Source organism: Crocodylus siamensis, chromosome 10 (genome assembly GCF_052110815.1).
Source record: "Crocodylus siamensis isolate JL-2025a chromosome 10, ASM5211081v1, whole genome shotgun sequence".
In the NCBI taxonomy this organism is placed as follows: domain Eukaryota; kingdom Metazoa; phylum Chordata; order Crocodylia; family Crocodylidae; genus Crocodylus; species Crocodylus siamensis.
Genome location: NC_143404.1, coordinates 56431909 through 56454249, shown reverse-complemented (window position 1 = coordinate 56454249; position 22341 = coordinate 56431909). Strand labels below are relative to the sequence as shown.

General features: G+C 47.9%; 1 protein-coding gene across 4 annotated transcripts in view; it reads right to left on the bottom strand.

The window, feature by feature from the left end:
* Positions 1-22341, bottom strand: part of SRC (SRC proto-oncogene, non-receptor tyrosine kinase) — a 69401-nt gene that overhangs the window by 23873 nt on the left and 23187 nt on the right. For 3 of the 4 annotated variants that reach the window (XM_090020912.1, XM_090020911.1, XM_090020913.1), the window contains 3 exons: positions 12969-13036; positions 5202-5452; positions 4745-4844 (listed from right to left, as the gene is read on the bottom strand). In XM_090020912.1, the coding sequence (XP_089877038.1) occupies positions 4745-4844; positions 5202-5442 (341 nt within the window). In that variant the 5' untranslated portion in view covers positions 5443-5452; positions 12969-13036. The remainder of the gene's footprint in view (positions 1-4744; positions 4845-5201; positions 5453-12968; positions 13037-22341) is intronic. The other variant, XM_090020914.1, reaches the window with a different exon arrangement.

Sequence of the window (22341 nt, the reverse complement as noted above, 5' to 3'; positions counted from 1 at the left end):
TCCAACTTTGACCTCTCCCTAATGATGAAAATGGGTTGTGGCTCCCTTCTCAAGCTCCTCAGTGACTTGTATTTGGTCTCACACACACACACACTAAAGAATCGTAGCTTGGAAAGAGGATGCACCTTTACTTTCCACCACTGAACCCTACCAATCATTTCCTAACTCCAAAAGAGGGATGGGGACATCGTCTAGAGAGAGTAGAGACTTGCTTATTCCACTGAACAGAGACTATACCCTCTTCCCTTTCTTCAGTCCCTGCAGATCCTTCTCCTTAAGCTCCACATCAAGTTGGAACCAGCCCAGCAGCTCAATAAAAAGGCTGAAGCCACTAGGCTCCAAATAATTTCAAAGCAAAACCCAGAAACCACCCCAGATGCATTTGAAACCAGGTGTGGGAACAAGAAAGCATGCATAAGCATCTGCAGCACATACTGCTAGGCAAGGTTCATGAAAGTATTATATTACTAGTTCCAGCAGCAAAGGACTGGGATGCATCATGAGGCAGGATTTTTCCATCTGCCACATTTTTCTAATGATACTTTTCAGAAGGAAAACAAAATGACTAGGTTTTAAGCTCAGTGCATTCAGCACATGTGGCTAGAGAACGAGTTAGCTATACGACTAGGTCAGCAAGAATCCTGGACAAGGTGGGTGGTTATCCCAGGAATGTCTGTACATCTCAGCATGCTCTCGGGCAGAAGATTGAGCGTCTTCAGCCACACAGCAAATATAGGTTATTCGCTCCCTCAACAACGCTGCACAAAGCAGTTTTCTAAAGGGGCCTCCTCCTCTCCCCTGTCCCTGAAAGAGGGGGAAGGTCCCAACAGCAGTTACACTGTGTATGGTGGGCATTTAGCTTTGAAACCATACCTTGGATTTCTAGTAACTACCTGCAGACAAAGCCATTCTGTTCTCACAGCTGATGCAGCATGTACAAAGGACACAGTCATGCGTGCAGACATGAACACAGTGCTCCCTTATGGAGACTTTGAAGAAACAGAAAGATGAACAAAATGTCATCTAAAAAGAAATACAGCTGAAAAACCCATGGTTTCTTTTTCTGCAATGGGTGGAGGAATACAGGCAGAAGAAACACCCCCTGATCCAAAATCCTCAGCTGACAGATCTCTCCTTCTATGAACAAACTAGAACAAAAAGCCAGGGTCAGCACATTATGGAGGCGGTGAAATGCAAGGATTGGAAAGCTCCTGAAGTTAGGCTTCTCTTGCAATACTCAACTCAACCCCTTGACACAATGTCACTTTTATTGTTTGAATTAATAAGAACAGCTGCATGGGAGCTGGCATTTAGCAAGGGAAGTGGGATTTGAAAAAGATGCATGTAAACACTCCCCAAATATGGCAGGAAATCCACTTTACCTTTGGGGAATTTTCTAAATCTTCCAGTGCTTGATTTTGTGATTTTTTTTGGGTAGAGGATACCCATCCCCCCAAAATTTTAAAGGAAGAAAAGGGCAGGAGAAAAGAAACAGGTGAAGATCTACAGATATTCCCCCCTCACAGCACATGTTTTGTCACTGAAGTTTGAAAGATCCTTAAAGCCCAGCTTTCTGACTCATACACTGTACCTATCTACAGGGCTGTTTGTGCATGTGCATTTAATAAACAGCACAGGCTTTCAAACCAGAACAAAAAAAAGTGAAGCTCTCTGCTACTGCAGCCCCTTTACAGCACCCCACTGCCAGCTGCATGAAACGTGCTCCATGTAGCATAGACGGATTTCAAGAACACCACTGGGTCATCTGAAGGGAGCAAAACAGCAAGGGGTGCAATGCTGGGAACATCAAAGTAGGAAGGACAATTCACCATCTGCAATGTCTGGGTCCCCTGTGGCCAGTCAAAAAGGCATGTGCATTTATGGCTTGGATGAACAAAGGGGGGTGGGGGAAGGAGAGAAAACAGACAAGCAGGAAGTGCTTAGTTAATTGAACTAAAAGCAGAAGTAAGGGAAAAAGTTACCAGACCTAGACAAGGAGACTGGAGTGAGTTTATACACCTTTAATGTGGACTGGGCTATTTCTGAGTAAGGAAGTGAATTCAGGCTCCATCTTTGTTACTCTTAAAAAAAACAAAAAACAAAAAACCCCCAAGCACAATGGCCACTACAGATTGTAACCAAAAAACCCCACACCCCTCCCATAATACCCTTCAGCCCATGTCCCCCAACCCAGGAAGACAGTTGTTTAAAAACAGATTTCAAAGGGCCCATGATACACACCTGACATCCACTTTTCTCCTAAAGGAAAGCATGTTGCACAGGAGAGAAAAAGAGAGTTAAGAGACAGGGCCAAGACTAGCACTGCTGCACAGGCTCAGCTGCTATAAGAAAAAGAAAAGGAAAGGGAGGGAGATATCATTTGACAATCAAAAGAGACTGGAGGTCCAGCAGCATGAGTGACAATAGCAGTGACAGAGGTGAGGAGAGGGACTTGGCAGCTAGAAGACCTCAGGCGCCAGGGCAAGACTTCCTACAAGGGTGGAGGAAAGCCCAGTCCTGGCTCTGTGTGCCCATCAGCAAAAGGCCCACATTCAACAGTGGAATCAGTTGGAGTTTGCCCCAAAAGATTAATGTTTCAGTAAAAACCACTAGATCCTGCTCACCTCGGAAAGTACCTACTTTTTTACTCTACTACAGACAACCCTCTGAGTGCTTGCAGCATGCAACAGTAATCAGCCACCTCTCTCCAGCACTAGGAGCAGAGAGCAGCTTCCTGGCTTCTGAACGGACTTGGTTAAGGTATCCAAGCACAAAGCTAGGAGCCAGACCTCTCAGGTCCAAAATGTCTGCGGCCTGGAACAAGTCATGGACTTCTCTTTCTGCCTCAGTTCAAGAGAAGCATGACTGTGTCAGTGACGACTATCCTCATGGGAGACATCTTTTGTGTTCCAGCAGGAGGTCCTTGGCATGCATGCCCCATCCCACACTGTCCTGCACACCATCTCTTTGCTATTTTACTCCAGGACCCTCCCAGCACACAAAATGTCACAAAATTTGGAACAGACCCTTTTTTAAAAGCAGATCATTAACCATATTAGCAGCAGTGAAGGCAGATGGACAGATTAAGGACCCAAGTTCTAGGGAATAGATTAACCCAACAGCCCAGAAGGATTTCTTAAGTGCTGCCTTGCACTCTAGATACTGGAAATGCTTGAAGGTAGGTGGGCATAAGTGACATATCCAAGCAGTGCAGTATCTTTACCCAGAGCTGCACATAAGAAATAAAAGGAGCTGCCCTTGGAGCCAAGGTCGGCAGGAGAGTCTCCACTGTTTTATGGTGCAATAATCACTTGGCAACAGCTTCTCATTTTACAGTTTCCTGGTCCCCAGTAGAGATGCTCTTGTTCAGCATAACCATTCCCTGCTGGCCACATGTACCCAAGGTCACAGAAGATTCAGACCCGAGGTATCCAGATTTGGCAAGATAGCATGTGCTCCTGGAGATCCCTAGAGCTCCCATTCCTTCCTGCTTTCCTTCTGCTGTTACAACCCAGGCCAGCCCTGGGGGACCCAAGGCAGGTCCCTTGGGACCCAAGCTCCCATGCTGCCAGGTACTACATCAAAACACAAAGGGCCACAATCTTTCCCAAGGGAATGTCTAGCAGGAACTTGCAGATGTGCATTACTGAAGCTGGCCAGGAATTTTCCTTGAAACAAAATTTCAGTGGAACTGAAACTGGGTCAGAGCCAGACACACCCTCCAGGACTATCCCATGGTTAAAGCTCCCACCCAGGGCATGACAGACCCAGGTAGGAGCTGAAGGTCTTACTCTGACGAGAGTCAGGACGTGGATCCTGATTTTGTGCTTCATGGGAAGTGCTCCAACCATGGGGCCGGTTCCTGTTCAGGGAAGAGGGCGTGCCTCTGGTGTTTCCACAAAGTAGCTCATCCCAGCCAGTGACACTACCCCTAAATATGCCTACTCTGAGGGGATTGGGGGGGGGGGGGGGGAGAAGGCAGCAAGTTAGGTTAAATAGGGTGAGAAGGACTAAAAAAAAGCTCAGGGTGCCATGATTTCATGAAGCAAAAAAGAAAAACAGCATTTGGCAGGCACATAACCCAAATCACACAACTGCTCTCTCAGGTGGATCAACTTCCCTTCGCTAAACACCATCGCCTCTGAAAGTCCTGACGGGAGAGTTTCTTCAGCAAAACAACCACAGGCCAGAGCTCTGGCCAACCCTGTAGGACTCTTGGAAGGCTGGGATTACCTAATGGCTTGTGGGTGGGACAGAGAGATAAAAGCGAAGGATGCTACAAACAGAGCAAGTAGTGGGTTGCCAAAGAGCATCCACTACCACCTCATGGCCATGCAGACCTTTTCACATCCAAGCTCCCAGGATGACAAGAGCCCCAGAGGCAGAGAACAAGGGGGGAAAGTTTGTGGAGCTCTTGATAAATCCCCTCCACCTGATGTGGAAAGTTCTCTATGGGCTGTGAGAATGCACAATACCCAGCCCTCCCCAGAGGGACACCACCACAGCAGTAAGATGCAGGGTCTCAGAGGAGCCAGTTCAAAACACCCTACAGAAATATTCAGCACTCTGAGGACAAGGCAAGGCAGGAGATGGCCAAGACAAAAGAGCAACTTTGATAGAGGAATATACAACAGTATGACTCCCCGAGATTAGCCAGTGTCTGAAGCACCCCGATGGGCAGAGGCAGCAAGAATTCAGCCAAGCCAATACATCCCCGATGCAAATGTAGGAGGCAGAAACTTACGTATTATTGACAATTTGGAGGCGTTCCCCTTTTTTGAAGGACAGGTCCGTTTCCGTCCGCGACTCATAGTCGTAGAGGGCTACAAAGGTGGTGACTCCACCTGCAACAAACACCCACACTGAATGAGAGACCCAGCAATATGAGCACACCCCACTCCAAGAAACATTTGCCCCAAAAAGGAGTTAGCTAGAGCTGTGCTACCAGACCAGGGGCTGGGACTAATGGCAGCACTGGTTCAATCAGATTCTCCACTGCAGTCCTCTTTACCCCTAGCAAAAAAGATGCAGAGCCAGCATTTTGTAAAAGGCCCCTCTAGGGTAAAATTAAGGGTCTAGGACCCTTCTATAAAAGAGGACAAAGCCATGCAATAGCAGAGAGAGGACACACAAAAAGCCCAGAAATGTCTACTCGCCACCTAACAGTCTCAGACATGATACAATTAAAGCATCTTACTGACCCGCTAAAGCCCCTGAGCGTTGGGGGGATGTGACTGTATCAGATGTATTGAAGCCTCCAAAGAGCTTGGATTCAGCAGCCATGCTGCCAAAGGAGCGGTTGGGGGTGCGGTGGGGATCAGGAACAGTGGTCTTGCTGGGTGTCTGCGAGGAAGAGTAACCTCCATGGTGGGTATTTTCTGCAGATTCCAGGCTGCGTCTCCTCTGGCTGGGGTCCTTAGGTTTGCTCTTGCTGCTCCCCATGGTCCAAAGCCTAGAGAGAAAAAAGACACAGAGGGTTAAAGCAGCTCCCTACAGTTTGTGCAACATAGATGCCAGCCTGCTAGGAACTGAAGCAAAACCGGTACACTTTTCAGACTGGCCAGCCAGCAGCTGACTGACAGCCCAGACATCCCGTCATCACTGCCCTGGAACAGCAATTGAAGCAACTCCAGTTCATTAAATTCAAGCAACCTCCTGCTTTGCTGTCTTAGCTAGTGAAACACTTGCCAAGAGGGGGACTGACACACTGCACTTAGCGAGTGATAATTCAGCTACCAGAAGGAAGCGTACTTAACAGCATTATAATAGAATGACTAATGCCAAGCCCATGCCTTTCACAAGCATCAAACTATACAGGGAGAATAGTGGAAACTGTTCTAGCCATGGAGTTCATATTCAGAGTTCAGGAGTGTTCAGATCTACTTGGGCTGGCAGAACATAGCTAGCAGAGTTTTGGTGTGGCTAGGAAGATGACAACCAATCATCCCAAGTTTTCCTATGAAATATCACGGATCTTTATGATTCACAAGCAGTCAGGACCTCAGACGATCTTCCTCAACTTAGCTAGCAGAAAAGAGAAATCTATATCCCAATACTGGACAGAGATCCAGCCTTTTCCTTAGCAGATGCACGGGGTGTGTGATAGATGGCTGACACGCATCCTTCAGAAGAGTAGCAGCCCAGATCCTAGGGGAAGGCTCAGGAATACATATCTGAGGTGCTCCACCAACACCATCTTCCCAAAAGATGGCCCTTCTCCATGTTCCTCCCACCTCACCCCAAGTCTTTTTCGGTGCTATAAGAAGTCTGGCCTGTCCCAATTTCAAAAGAGACAGATCAGCATTGCAAAACCGGAGGTCACAAGAGCACTGAGGGGGTCCTTGTCACTAGTCCTCACATTCTGATCCCATAATGTTGCATTCCTCCTAGGATGTCTGATGGGACACCAGCAGGCATTAAACACTTCAACTTTGCATAGACAGGTTTTGTTATTCACAAGGGCTCCATTCAGTGCTATAGTGAATGAATAGGAGCCCAGATCAGGATTCACAAATTTTAATGAGAGAGAGAGACTCAACAGCTGGATCATCCTCTTCTTCTACAGGCAGGGTTTCTAAAAGCTCAGGAGATTAGCAGATACTCCAACTGCCAGGGAGTGCAGGAAGTGTAGTACACTAAACCCCTCCAGAAGTTCAGTGCATTTAAAAAGACTTCGAAGCATTTTAGGCAGTTAGCAGCTGAACTCTAAAGACCAAGGGATCTATGCTTTATATACAGTCATTTCTTTTTTTTCCTTCCACTTGAGATGCTCTATAAATACCTTGAAGGTAATGATATAAATGAAGGAAGGGAATTAGTCATGGTCTCCAAAGATGATACGATGCACAGCAGTGTTCTGAAGCTATGGAAGGAAATATTTAGGTTAGATCACTGATGGGGAGTGAAGTGTTCTTAATAAGCAAAAGCAATTGGACACAGCAAGAGGAACTGGCAGAGATGCCTGCAGTGCAGAGATGTGAGGGCAGGTTAATTGAAAGGGTATGTACAAGGAGAGCGCTAGAGGCCAGAAAGAACAGGTAGAATGCTTTTCTGACCCCACTTCTCCAAACCTCAATGTTAAGTTCCAAACCCAAAAAGTTTGTGTTCAGCATTATTTCTACTTATGCTTTCTACAAAGATGAATTAGTTCAGCTGATGGCTCTCGCAAGCGACAGCCAGTACTGCCTACAGGTTAGCAGACATGTTGCCGTGCTAACGGAATAAGTTTGAGCTCTGCATGACAGCATTTTTTCTTACTAAGAGGTCTTTGTACAAAGGCCCAAGCTTTGGTTCTGGAAAAAGCTGATGACATCTGCCTCCTTTCAATTGCCAAACCACTGAGGAGACATCGTCACTCAGACACCCTCCTCCACAAAAACTTATGGCAGCAAAATCAAGCATAGGTGTGAGACACCCCACTGAAGTCAAGCACATGTGCTGGAAGGAGCCATCTCCCTCTGTATGTAGAGGGCTGGGAACCAGACCAAAATTCTCTGCCACCATTAGACCACTTCCCCTCCAAGATGCAATTCCATCCCCACCCGTGAAGTGGAGAATATAGTCCTCTCTCCCTCGTGTGGCACTGAGGAATGGAGTGAATCTGGGTCATGCTTAGAGAGCCTCAGGTTGAAGGCCTTTCCAGATTATAAATTGTGAGCCTTAGGCACTGAAAGCTAACTCCCACAACAATGGCCTCTCACAGGGAATGTAGGGCTGAAGGTGATCTCCTCCTGCTCCCCATTCAGGGGAATGGGGTCCTTCTTCAATGCACATATTAGTGGAAGAGCAAAACATAAGAGGCTGTAATGAAACTTCAGGGAAAGCAGATACTCCAAAAACAAGAAAACCCCCAAAAATAACAACAACAACAAAAATGAAGAAGTTCAAGTTCTGCTCACACCCAAATTCAGCCTCTCTTCCCTGCCTACCTCAGGTCACCAGTCTCCCACTACTGGATTCTCCCCAGCTAAATCCATCTATATGCAGAAGGAGGAAGAGGAACTCACCATACCCTGGAAAGGATAGGGCTGAACTACGCTGCTTGTGACTGCTCACGCAGCACTGGAAAACAGGGACCAGATCCGACTTAAAATTTCCCCTAGAAACTACACTTCCCCAAATGGAAAAAAGACCAAGCCTTGTTACATAGCACGCATCTGCTTTTGGGTGTGCATGAACATAACAGAGCAGGGGGTTTCCCAATTGTTCCAAGTCACTTATTTTGGCCCAGTTAAAGAGATATTGTGACCAATGATAGGGGTCACAGCCCAAAGTGAACCCTACTGTAACTAATTCCATCTTACCAGCAACCTCGGTCCTTGCCCCTTTACATAGATCCTGAGAAGACAACTCCCAAAGTATTTCACTGGGACTGTGTAGGGCATGGGCGGGCAATTATTTCAGGCAGAGGGCTACTTACTGAGTTTTTGGCAAGCCATTGAGGGCCACATGACAGGCAGCCAGGGACAGATAAATATTAATTTTCTAAAATTATTGGGGGTCCCCGTGGGCTGGATACAATGGCCTGGCAGGCCGCATCCAGCTCGCATTTTGCCCACCCTTGGTCTAGGATCACCATGTGGGGATGAAACAATGGGCCAAATTCTTTCATAGTTTAACTTTCAAAATAAGTGGCCATTACACCAGCAGCAAATTCAAGTTAGATAACTCGCACAACAATGCCCTCTCACAGGGAATGTAGTGTTGAAGGTGATCTCCTCCTGCTCCCCACTCAGGGGAACGGGGTCCCTCTTTGGTGCGCATATTAGTGACTGAATCGCCGCTAGCAAAATAGACTGACTGTTCCATTCTCACTGAAGTTAGAAGGGCACACTGGAGTTATGCCTTGCTTGAAAGTACACACCCAGAGTCAGATGTGGCTACAAGCACCAGCCTCTTTGAGGTGAATTACACTTCTGGAGATACCCATTATTCAAACAGCCCACTTGTATGTTTCCCTCTGCTCCAAGTTACAGTTGTCCCGTCTCCCCCCAAACAAAACACAACAAAAAGCCTTACCCAGCTCAAAATGTACATCCTTATCTCAAGTCCCAGAAGGCACAGTTAGTTCTGATGCCCTTGGCTCAGTCTCCTGGGGGACACTGCATGCAGTGATGAGGGCCGTAGCCCAGTCTACTGTGTCTGCATAGGTACTTGGAGATGGGGTGCTCCTTGCCATCCAGAATGGCGCTAACCAGTTCAGCTTATTTTTACCACCACTGACAGATTTTCTTCACACAATAGGACCAGTCCTATAAGTGTGAGAAGCTCCATGCAGCTGAAGATGCTGCGGGTCACGAGACAAGTCTCAGCCAGCCTTCCACTGACAGGCCGAACCAAGGGAAAGGGGATTGTGGTTGCCGTGGCAATCTTGATGGTCATTTATTTCACTTAAGGTCTTTTGGTCCCATCTGTCCTGGCAGGGTCTCTCACAGAAGACTCCTTGTCCAGCAAAGGCCCTAACTGGCAGACAGAAGTCCTTGATTTTCTCCTCCCCCATCTGCTTCAAGCCACTGTTCCATGGCATCAGTCCAGGTTGCAGGCCTCAGCTGAGCAAAAGCCAATATTCAGGTCTGGCTCTACCATGCAGTGCACCATGAAGTTCCTTAAGGGAGCACAAAGAAGGTTGCAGCACAACATACATCATGGAGGTACACGAACTCCAAGCCAGGGTCGGTACAGGCCAAGAGCCTATATGGCACAAGTAGTCACTAGAGGGAGGGCTCCATACTTGGCACAGGCAAAGATCCCCATTTGTGCTGTGGTGACCTGTGGCAACCCCTGTCCTTCCCTGGGTTTACCACTTTAAGAAGGATCCATTAGCTTTGTGCTGAATCACAGAGAGTACACTGCTCTGACAAGGCCCAATTTGGCATCTCCCTTACGCAGACTTCTAGGGCTTTGGCTGCAAAAACTGAACACAAAAACCTAGGAAGTGCTGCAGGGTACTGGCTTGCACTGTACTGTTTTGCTGGGACAAGAGAGAGTGCAGAGGCAGAAAGGGATACTGGGCCATTGAGCACGATGCATGGAGGCAAAAATAAAAAAAGAGTCAGGATGGAGGATATGAGTGAGGAAAGTCTCAGAAGGTATGGAGCTCGTGGAGGGAACAGACATGTACCTCAGTCCTCTAAGGGAGTCACCCTTCCTTTGCTCAACATAGACTTGACACTTTCCAAGCTCTGTGCCGTCTCTGGTTACAGGTCAGCCCCTCTCTGTGCTGCCTCAACACAGCCCACCCCTGCCAATACAAACCCATTACCTACCACAGGGAGCCTGAACTACAAGTAGGGCTGAACAACAGGTTCACACATCATTAAATCTAAAATCCCTTTGTCAGGGTCACAGAAATTTGGGGAAGGAGGGAAAAGGCCTCTGGAAAAGAGACTCCTTCCCTCACACAAGTGAATGCCTCGGGTCCAAGCAATGCACCAGCGGGAGCCCCACTGAGCGCCTCAGACATCTGTTGTCTATACAGCAGATGAAGGTACAACTACAGTACAGATATGCCAGCCCACAACGCCTTTATATTGCTAGTTCAAGTAACAGTGAAGATATATAGTAACTTCAGCATGAGCTGGAAGATCAAGTACATGCTCAACGGCCCCATCAGGCCTGTGTTGCCCCTTCGTCACTGCCATCATTACCCACAGGAGCCAGATCTATGCTAGCCTGCCTTTCTCCTCTCAGCAATGCTGCTGGCTTGTAACTCTATCCCTCCCCACCCAACTCCTTATTCAAAGGGTGAGTCACTTCAGGTCACAGAGCAGGCAGCTTTCTCTAATACAGTAGCTCTTAACCACCAGGACCTGTTTGTAAACATCAAATGGCCAGTCCAGATCCAGTGCCCCACACTCAACAACCTGCTGTCCCTGACCCCCAGCCCCCCAAGCATGTAGGGTATGCCTCCCACAAAAAACCCCCCAACCCCTTGAAGGCTGAAACTCCACCAGCCTGCAAAGGGAAAGCCACAAATTTCCCCTTTTTTCCTTCTTTAAAGGAGAATCCATTTTTAAAGTTTGTTTGTGACCTCTTCAAATATTATTGTGAACCCACTTTTGGATCATGACCCACAGATTGATAAACGCTGCTCCAGCAGATCTTTAAGGACTAAGGGACTGGTTATAGGTGGTTCAAAGGAGAGCTGATCCTGGCCAGGAAATCACCACATTCTTGGCAGTCATCACAGCAGGTAGGCAGCTGCACTGATGATGAAAAGGTTAAATGTGATAAACAACTTAAATTCCAAAATCTACCTGCACAGACTGCAGCAGTATTGTGAAAGCAGCCCTAGAAGAAGCTTGTGATAAAAGCCTGAAAGGGTCAACGCCTATTCTGTAGTCCCAGGAAGGAATGTGCCAAGGTCTCTGAAAGAGAGATCAGTGGCTCTGCCAGGAGGAGGGAGAAAGAATGAGCCACAGAAGAAAAACAGAGGGAGGGGAAAACACGGCAGGTAAATCCAGCGCCCATTAGATAGCAGCTAGGCCAACTCCCTCCTACCCACTCTAGCACCATCTCTTTCAGCCCTGTTAAAACAAGCTTCTGGGAAGTTACCAGCTGAAAGCAGACAATGCTAGCACCAGCAGAACATAGCCTCCCTGGAGAGAGGCTAGCCCTCCCCCCCCCCCCAAGTCACAGCAGAGCCAGGCAAAACCCTTTGGTGCAGGTACTGCCACTACTGCAGGAAGGAGCCAGCACTGCCAGGGCTCCTGGCCCAGCTTTCCAGACCCTGGTTGCAACACACATGCAGGAAAAACCCAATTTGGTAACTGACAAAGTATACCAAGATCCTGGGTGCAAAAGATAGATGCTTCAAAACCAGACTCCTTCTCAGCCCGACAGTCATTACTGTGCATTTGTGTTGGTAATGCTGAGTTCAGTCATGGACCAGGGCCCCAGGGGCACAAACCACTAGCTCCAGCCCCAAGGAGCTTACAGGCTAAGCTCAGGTTCCAAACTCTACACAAACTATAAGACTATCACCCATGGGCACATCTCCACTGAAAAAAATGCACTGCAGGGTACAGTAGGCTGGGTAATTAGTATGTAGGCAGGGTTATTGGCTACACAGTAGTGCTATTCCAGTGAAGCACTGCCACTTCCAGAAGCAGTGCGCCTGGAACAGAGCAATGCACTCGAGCCTGCCCCCACCTGGAATGGTAAATTTGTCAAGAAGAGCAAGACAGCCAAGCTGGGGCAGGGAGAAGAGTGAGATTACTCTGTGACCAGAAGCCGCTTATGAGAACATTTTCTATGCCCTCTCCAATCTCTCTCTCATAATCAAACCACCCCTGCTCCCTGAAAGTTTGAAGCATGCAGCATTAGAGGGTGCATTTGATTATGGGGGGGAGAGGGAGGGATTTGTCATCCCTGTTGACACCTGGTTTATCGGAGATTAGGATTGCAAGGAATGTTCACCACAATAGGGCTTCCTCCATCCCCCCCCCACCCAAGGTGAAGTGTAGTGTGATGGAAAGTGGCCAGCATTCCAAAACACTCATTTCTGACTGATTAGACATGGCATAATAAGGCAGGCTTTTCTGCAGCTGGATTAGTACACAAGGCACGTTCAGGCCTGCAGGAGCTCTTACTGTTTCATCTGAAGGGAATAATCATAAGCGACAGGTTGGAGGATATGAGTGTACTGAGCCGTTAGGCCTCAACTCTGTCCCCTACGCCCCAGACAGAACAAGAAGAAATCACAAACAGTTTAAAAACACAGCTGGTGGTGTCTGCTGTGGAGATGCTGACAAAGATGACAAAAGAGACTTCCACCCACAGCAAAGTGTGTTGCTCCATCAATAGCTTCAGGTCCACACACTCCCTGGTATCTGGGCTGAGACTTTGGATCCCAACACCTTTAAGTGGAGGGGTTAGCCTTGGCCTTGTTACAGCTGGTTATATATTAAATGGTTGAAGTTTAATGCTCCTTTCACCTCTGCCCAACTAAGTAGAAGCATCATACCCACCTCTGTCCAGCTACAGCTTTTGAGGGGTGGGGCAGCAGCAGGTGAATTCAGCTCAGGTCCTCAGGATCCTGAAAGATACAGAGTGTGAAAGGTTAGTACAGGGTCCTCAACACACTGCTCTCTGCTTGCTGCAGATAGGCCCACTGGCTCTCCCTCCCAGCTAAGCTCACAGTTCCCTGCACTCCAGATGGAGATCAGGCTGGTGCCTTTTTTCCCCCCTAGTCTTGCCCTCAGCCACCCTGAGGGAAAGACTGCCTTCATCTAATCTAAAGTCCCAAGCCTCTCTTTTTACTCCCACCTTCTGCAGGCTTGTTACCTTGGCGGCTCCTTGAAGTAGAGGGCAGCCAGCTAACAACCGCCTCCTGATCCCTCATGTGTGAGGAGCGGGATGATTCTCTGCTGCACGTCATTGAATCAAGAAGGAAAAGCAGGGGAGGCTGGTTGGTGGCAGCCCAGAGCTATTGATTGAGCTTGTGTCTGAAAGTCTCTCCGCTTCTGACAGAATACAGTTACTACAAAGCATGAGGAACTATGCCCCGAGAGAACCAAGCTGGCCTCCCTAGTACCCAGAACTGCCGGTTCCCTTTAGGAAGCAGAGAAGTTCCAGCTCAGTGGGTTCACACACAAGCTCCATATTGTACTAACTGAGCAGGGATGTCATGACCAGGGATCTGGGTTTTCTGTTTCCCACGGGAAAAAACAGAAAGCCACGTATTTCCTTCTTTACCAGAGGAAAAGATGGATTTCTAATTTTACTAAAGAAACCAGTGGATTTTGCAGTTTTGCAAAGAGCTCTCTGCAGGCTGGCATTGTTACAGCCTGTAAGAGGGCTAGGAGGGGGTACCATGTACATGCATGGAGAGCAGCTCCCACAGGTAAGTGTGAAGGGAGGGGACTGAGGCCCCCATAGGGAGGGAGGGAGTTGGGCAGGGGTTGGGCTGGGGCTGCTGCCCAGCCAGGCAGTGCATGGGGCTTGGAGCCTGAAGATGCAATACATAGCTGCAGGGCCCTGGCAGGGAGCAAGATGGGGCTGTGGGCAGCTCGTACGAGGCAGAGGGGGACGGTTCCCCCCACTGCATGCACTCCGGGGGGCCAAACGGACTGGATCTGTTTACAGGGCAGGAGTGGGGGCAGGCTGCCCACTGCAGGCTCAGGCTCCTGCCCTCCCTCGGGGCCTCCAGAGCCCAACCAGTGAGACCCAGTACTGCAGGGCAGAGTGGGGCCACGCAAGAAAGCTGCTTACCGCTGCGAGCTCTGTGCTGCCCTGGTGCATGCTCCCTGCACATGTGGCAGAAGCAGGGGTGGTAGAGCAGGGTTGTGCCCCTCACTGTTGCTGCGCATACAGGGGACTCGTTGCCAGGACAGCATGGAGCTTGCAGCAGAGATCCCTCTGCAGCCTCACTGTCCTGCAGTGCTGGGGTGCACCCACTGGGCTCCAGAGCCCTGAGGGCAGGCAGCAGGGCACCCCACCTCCACCAGGGACCTGGGTCCCCAGCCCTGTAGCCCTGGCAGCTGGGTCCCCTCTCCCCGCTGACAGGGGAGGAAAGCTTAGGGATAGCATGGCTGAGAGCAAAGTACACAGCCCAGCACAGAATTTGAGTGGTTTGGCTGGTGTATTTGGACTCACTAAATTGGACTTGCACCACCTGGATCCCATTGATTGAGCATACTCAGATACTGCCACCACCTGGGAGCAACCTACCCCTGTTTTCCTTCCAGAAGCAAATTTATCGTTAGCCTCCTCAGAAGTATCCTCACACAACATGCACCCAGGCACGTCTCTCCATTTCCCCATGTGTCATGCCTCCAAGTAACTGTCCATGCTGAAATTCTGCCTTCACCCCTGTCGGGGATACCAGGAGGAATGGAGGAGCACTAAAAATTGCTACATAAAAAACCCAGCAGACACTTTACATTTGCAATAGCATCTTTGAGGGGAACACAAAGCACTTTATGAATCCCCATACTGACCACTCCCAGACCTGCTAAGCCTCAACTGACCTCTAGAACTGGATAAAAAGATTACTGGTGGGGAAAAAAAAAAAAGTGTCTGTTGTAGGGAGATGAGGAGGAAGCCATTTCAGAGAAACGTACTGGTCCAAAACTAACCAGGAAGAGTACAGGTATAGGACATGCAGCTGGGAGGCAAGAGACCTCGATTCAGGTTTCTTGCTCTTCATGTTTCAGAGCAGGCACTTCAACATAGGTCTCCCAGTCTAGCTGAAATCCCCTAGACTCACTTATCTTTTCCCCTACCTCCATCTGCCCCAGCTCCTGCAGCTAACAGTGGTAAAAACACTGGTCTGGGCTAGTCACTAGCATTTATAACCATGCTCTGACTAGGGTTAGAAAAGGGTACGGTCTGGAAGACAGAGACAAAAGATGCTAGTGACTGTCTGTTCCCTTTGAGCTATATAGCTCCTGCCAGCAAATGGAAGACTGTATAAATAGCCAGTGTAGAAAGCCACTATACCTTCTTTCATTGGGTCCTTGAGTATCTAGGACCAAATAAAGCATTTGTAGCTTTCTGCCTGAGACTTGACCCAGCCTGACCTGCTTGGCTTGGGAGTGAACAAGATCAATACAAGAGGGTATATGGCAGAGACTAGAAGTGGTGTTGTGTTATACGATTTAGCGCAGCAGAGGATGGACATCCCAGTGCATCTTTTAACATGCAGCCAATGTATTCCACTGCAGTTTTATTCAGATATCCCTCCCTTCCCCCTGCTAATAAGTTTTGTCACTATTTTTAGTGCATTTGATTAGGATAATAACCAGTTGTTGATTGACAGCTTTTTAAGACTGAACGGTTTGTAATTTGTACTTGACTAATATTCACTAGAAATAATTGCACAGCATGATGCAAGGTATTTCAAGTTACAGTCTCAACTCAAGACGGCAGTACATACAAATAAGGTTCCCCCCTCCCACACACACTACTGCATTTCACAGGTCTACACAGGTTGTCTCTCTTTGCTCCCCAGCATAATTCAGTATAACAGAGCTGCAAAGTTCTAGAAAGGGAATCTTCCTAGAGCCACCTTTTCAGCAGTTGTCTCCATCTTTGGTTAAAATAAAATGTTTAGAGTCTCACCATTTAGTAAAATAGCCAACTGGTTTGTACTGCACTAAGAGTCACAGGTTGGGCTGGATACTCATGTCCAACAAGGTGACATCAGTAAATTATGATGGGTTTTCTAGTGATACTGAAGAGTAAAATACAGAACAAAGGGTTCAGAGAGAGGAAGAAACTGGATTAGATGCCAACTGGACATAAAGAGTTTGAAGACAGGCCCTTAACAAGGGCCTTAGAGACCTGGGGTAAAGAATCATGGCCCCCATGAAGACAATGGGGCCAGGCCTTCAGTCCTAGGTTCTACTTCCAGCTCTGCCACTGACCTGCTGCGTCAAGTTCCTCCCAACCTCTTACCCTGTTTTCCAGTCTATAGTGTCCACTGTCTGGGAAAGACAACTGCTATTCTCGTGGTAGTTTCTAGTACAACAGGGCCCTAATCTTGGGTGCTACCTTAAATGTGGAAGTTACTAGAAGTGGAAGGAAGGCAAGGAGATGTGGGAAATAACTACTACTCCTTGAAAACTTTAGGTAAGCTGTATAACACCTGCTGCCCTCCTGTCCCACCACGCTGCTGAAACCACTGTACGAGCTCATAGCCTTGTCTACCCTTGTTATCTCCTGTACTTGTCTGGCTGGGTGTCAGCCATAGCGAGACAGGCCAGAAGTTTGCCTAGAGTAGCCAAGGCTAACAATTTTCTGGAGCCAAGAGAAGTGAAAGTCAAGCAAACACCCCAGGCATTTCCAAACATGGACTGGCTGGCTCCCCTGGCGCACATGTCTCATTCTCCAGCTTTCACTTTTATTAACATTGTAAAGAGTGGTGACTACCAGTCAGATTGTGCAGATCCCCCACACCACCCTGGTTGGGACATTTAGAGAAGTTGCGGCCTCCTTGCTAGACTAACAGGAAAATGAGTGAAGAAGTCCAGGAGGCTGTCGACATAGTAGCAATGCAGACATGACAACAATTAGGAGCTTGAAGCACGCACTGCATGGAGACAGACAAATGTACATACCTACATATTATACTTTGGTTGAGAGAGATGAGTTAAGTAACTCCCAGGAAGGGACACCATGTCCTGTTCTGTAAATTTTCTCATCCCCCCCAGTCCCAAATAGCCACATTTTTGTGCAGCCACCTACTCGGGACACCGAAAAAGTAACCATGCTGTTGCCATACAGAAGGAAAAGGGAGACACAGAGGTTAAGGAGTTAATAATCAACAAGACCTCTCCTTTGCTCACAGCCTAGGGGGAGGGGAGGCTGCTTCCCAGCAACCAAAGGGAACATTTCCTCATCTCCATTCCCCCCCCCTCCCAAGCTGTGACAGTGATTAAGAGCAATGCACAGGGGGGAGGGAGCTGAAGGGGGAAGCTATGGATAAGCTGAAGCATGCAGTTCCTGCCCTCAAGAGACAGAACAGGGAAGGCCTCAGCAAGTGCCCCCTCCCAAAAAGCAATTAAAACAAGGCGCACACAGCTGGGAAATTCAGCTTGGACCAGACCATGGCGCCGCCTCGCTCCCCCTCCCTGGCTCCACTCCTGACCAGGATGAAAAACTGTTAATTCAAAAGGAGGCATGGGGTGCAAAAAAAAGTAGATTCTCCAATGCTCATTGGGCCCTGACAGACATAAGACCTCCCCAGTGCTCCTGTTCCTTGGAATCAGCACCCCCCTTTCAGCTCATGCTCCTCTGGGACCCTGTCGCTGCGCTAATACTAGACAGACTCTGTACGCAGTATATCAGGCTGTTCACAGAGCAGCCAGGCTCCCTGGTGTCAAGGGTGGGAGAGGGCTAGAGAGAGATGAGACAACAGCTATCCCAGGAAGGGAAAGTTGTTGCAGGATAATGAATGCATCTCTCATTGGTGAAGGAGCACAACTGTTGGTTGGAGGTCAGGGATGAGGGGCTTAAAAATTAAGCCCCAGCTATGAGTTATTTGTACTGCAGTAGCTCTCCAGCGCTCCAGTCAAGAACCACTGGGGAGGTAGAAGTATACATGCAAAGATGATCTCTGCCCCGAAGAGCCCACAATGGGGTGTGACAGACAGGCTGACACTAGACTTCAGCCTGCTACACACCCAGTGGGTGGGATAGGAGTCAGACATGTTATAAAAAGTCTGACAGAGGGGGAAATTCTCCTTTAGCTAGGAACAGAATAGCAACCCCAGCACAACAGTGGGCTTTAATCTGTAGTCATGTAAAAGATAGCTCAATATAATATATAAATCAGCATGGCATGAAGAGCTGCCTTGGCGTATTGTTCAGCCACTCCCTGCCAAGTGGATCCATAAGGATAAATTCCACATCACAAGATAAGACCCACCTTACAGCAACAAAACTAATGATCTCCTGCCCAGAGTTTCCACAGGACAAACAAACCCAGGTGTTAAGGAGGATCAGCCTGGTACTTGCATCTTTCTTGGCACAGAGCAATGGCTGAAGGAATCCAGCTGCCTTCAAAGTACCCTGACTCTGTCAAGTAAGAGACAGACTGGCCCATTGCTCCCAAACATTTCAAGGATAGAATGAAGAGTTGTGAAACCACAGTGATAGGAAACTCTGGGCATGGCGAGGGAGCAGAAGTTATCTGCTTTTGAAAGACCTAGCATGAAACAGTGATTGTAGCCAGACTGAAAACACAGAGATACCACATTCCAGTTTCTGTAACAAGAAGGAAGGGACCTTTGAAATACTGCTCTCTGCAAAAAGAGATGCCTCAGTACTGTGCGGTCTGGCTCCCACCCTGCCCAGACACCCCCCCGGCATTGCAGACATTGCAACAGACAGGACTGCAGAGTCTGTCTAGAGCCGTCTACAAGGCCAGAAGTGCCACTACTGACACTGGCATGTAGATCCTATGCGAGGCAAAAAAAGGTCAGTGCCCTTATTACCAGAAAATAGGGAAGGTCCCTGTAGCCTCTGTGGTATTTAAGGCATTTGCTAAACAAAAAACTCCTGTTTTACATGAGCAGCAGTGGTCAAGTGGTTGGGAAGTGCTGCTTCTCCCTTTCCAGCAGTCAGAAACCAGGTGGCAAGGAAGAGAGCTTTGTAGGGCTTTTTTTTAAAATAGGGGTGGGAAACAAGGGCTTCTCCATCTGCTTCTATATAACAGAATCCACCCTTCATCACCCTGTTCAACTTGTGTTCTGGTAGATGTTGAAACCTTGTTGTATGGTATTGAAATGCTGCAATACAAAAGAGAAGATACCAGAACGCACCACGTCACCACTCATCCCATCCCTGGGGTGGGGGAAAAGAACAGTATCAAGCTGCTACCAGAAATAGGCTTGAATAAAGCCTTGAAGGCACATGCAATGAAATGAAGCCTCATCTGCTTCGCTGGTTTGCAAGACCACAGAGATTAACACACCTGTCTAAATGTCAAACTCTAGACAGGACAGAGGAGACTACACACAAGAGCAAGAGAAAGCAGCAAGTCTCACACAGCAGACAGTGACAACAGAAACTAGGATCCGCCACACTAGGTTTTAAAGCGTGGAACAGACCAGAGACCCAGACTTTGCACAGCACATCCTGTCCACTGCATCTGTGATTCCAGGATGTTTCCGTCAGGTGTGGCCAAAACAGGTGAGAATTGACAGGATAGATCTGCTCAGGGATAAAGCAGAAATGCACAGTGGGCCATGTGAGATAATAGGGCAGTATTCGAGCAAGGGACGGCAGATCCAGCATGCACTTTACCATCCCGTTTCTCCACTGCCAACAGAAAAAAACACAAAAGAAAGCATGGCTGCCACTTACTGTCTATGGCTGCACAGACATGAGGGTCAACAGCAGCAGTCTCTATGCTGCACATGGAGCAGCACATTAAGGCAGACATGCTGCTGGAGATTAATTCCACTTGATCTACACTGTAGTAGTCTGGATCTAGGGAACACTAGGAGGATGTTATCTGCATGCGGTCACTAGCCCTTTTCTCAATGACTGTGCTCTTGTTCCAAAACATCCCCCCACTGTCACTCGCCCGCCACCCCTTCCCAGGATGCCTCAGCTGTCATTTTTGTTCTCAATACAATCCTGCCCTCCATTCACTTCAAACTATGGTGACAAACACATCCCTCTCACTGTTTTTCTCACACAGACTCAGCACAAGCCACAGGCGATGTTACCATGGGTTTGAAACTTCCTCACGCCCAGACACAGACCCAGGGCCGAAAATATTTTTTAATTTAACTTTTGTGACAGTCAGCATGGAGATAGGGATCCCAAAGCTTTAATGTTTCTGATCTTCACGAAGATGAGTTGGGGAGTAGTACTGCGACGGGAAACTCACCTCAACTGCAACCTGAACAAGGATCATATCATCTCACAAGAACACACATGCACACCCCGCCCCACCCCTGCATGCTTAATAGTCCTGCAAGAGGTTAGAGAAGTCTCAGCCAAGTGCTTGGATCCAAGCCATGTAAGAAGTTTGGGCAACTCAAGATCCAACTCTTTGTGGTCCACAGCTAAGGCAAAGGACCACACCAACCTCATCACAGGGAAGTGGCAAAACTCAAGCACCGTGAGGTTAGGTCAAAGGGCACTTACGCCAGAAACCCCTATAGAAGAAATTGTTCCCAACCCTTTACCCATCACCACCATGGTTAGCTCAACTCCAAATCACTTTGCCCAGGGCTGGAGAGCTAGGGCACCTATGTACCAGACATCTGCTCTGACATGTCCTAAATTAGCAGATTTGTTTCACTGGACACAAACTGGCAAGCTCCAGCAGCCTCTGTGTCAGATCTATTCAGCTTTAACTAAAGCTCGTCAAATTAACTTTAGTTAAAAGCACCCCCGTCACCATTCTGAAGCATGGGATGCTGAATAGATGCAACATTGCAGGTGTTTTCATTAGAGTGGCTCCAAGAGCTGCTCTAATTAGAAGTGCCCCTTCCAACCTGGAGCACGTGTACAGACACCCAGATTCCATTCCAACACTTGTTGGCTGGGTTGCAGGGCTTCCAAATAGAGTAGTGATGTAAAAGACTGTACCATGACATTTTAAGAACCAGGCTGTAGCCGATTATAGCATGACCAGTCCCAGGCATTCAAAAGTACTCTGTCAAGCCTTCTAAAAAACATGATTTGAGGACAAGAAACAGAAGGTTGCTTTTTTCCACCCCCCTTTACCTCCTGGTGTGAGCCTGGCAGACATCCTAGGGGACACAGATTCAAGCCTTTTCTGCCAACAATATGGGCTAAAAACTACATTTTTAAAAAAGAAAGCAGAGATTTTCCCCCCGGAACCACCTGACTCCACGAGCTGGAGATTTAAGACTCTTGTCAACATGGTAAGAGTTGACACTACTGGGCTTTAGCAGCACCAGTAGGAAAGCCTTTCCTTTCAGTTCTGTCCAGCAATTATATTTCAAGAAGACACATGAGTAAAGGCATTGCCATTAGTTATTTTCATCCATAGCAACATAGCTTTCCTCCTCCATCCAGCCTAATCTAACTAAAATGTCTCCAAGATAAAAAAAACAAATAGAGGGGGCTGTGTGTGGGGGGGAGGAAACCGTTTATGCACACAGCAATGCCTCTCCTTCCCACAGGACCAGAGCCAAATAACCCAAGGTATTAAAAAGTCTAGCCCCACCCACCCAATCCTGTCAGCTCAAGTTAAAATTTTAAGCCATCTTAATTAAGGCTACAGAACCAACTAGAGCAGGGGCCAATGGGTCAGAAAAAGGGAAAAAAAGATAATTAAATTAACAAGTGAAAATTCACTCCATCCTCTTCCCCCACACACAGAGCAGGGAGGCATTTAAAATGAGGTATGAATTAAATGCCTTTGCAGAGAGACTGAAATTGAATCAAGAGTTTTGGATGTTTATCTGACCAAGAAAAATAGCGAGCACAAACACACGCACACAAATCTGCATAATCTCATGCTTTATTGGGGCTGGGCTCATAACTGATTGCTTAGTGTCAGTAGTACTGCATGCAACAATGAGTCTTGTTTGTAGCAGATACTGTTTCCCTGTCCCCCCCACCCCCTTTTTTTTTTTTTAAAAAAAAAAAACATATCTGGCTCATGCTTTGGAAGCCTCATTCCAAAAATTCCTGCCAAAAAAGGAACCCTACCTAACTGTGGCCTGGATGACTATTGTGCCATGTGTAGACATTGGCAGTTCAGGGCCAACCCCAGCAGTCATAGTTTGGCTTGCGGAGAAGCTTTGGAACTACCTGGAGGCAGGCACAGCTCCATGCAACACATCCGTAAGCATCCAACAAGAACTGCTGCTGTCAGAGGCTTCCATCCAACCACAAGACAGGAAAACCTGC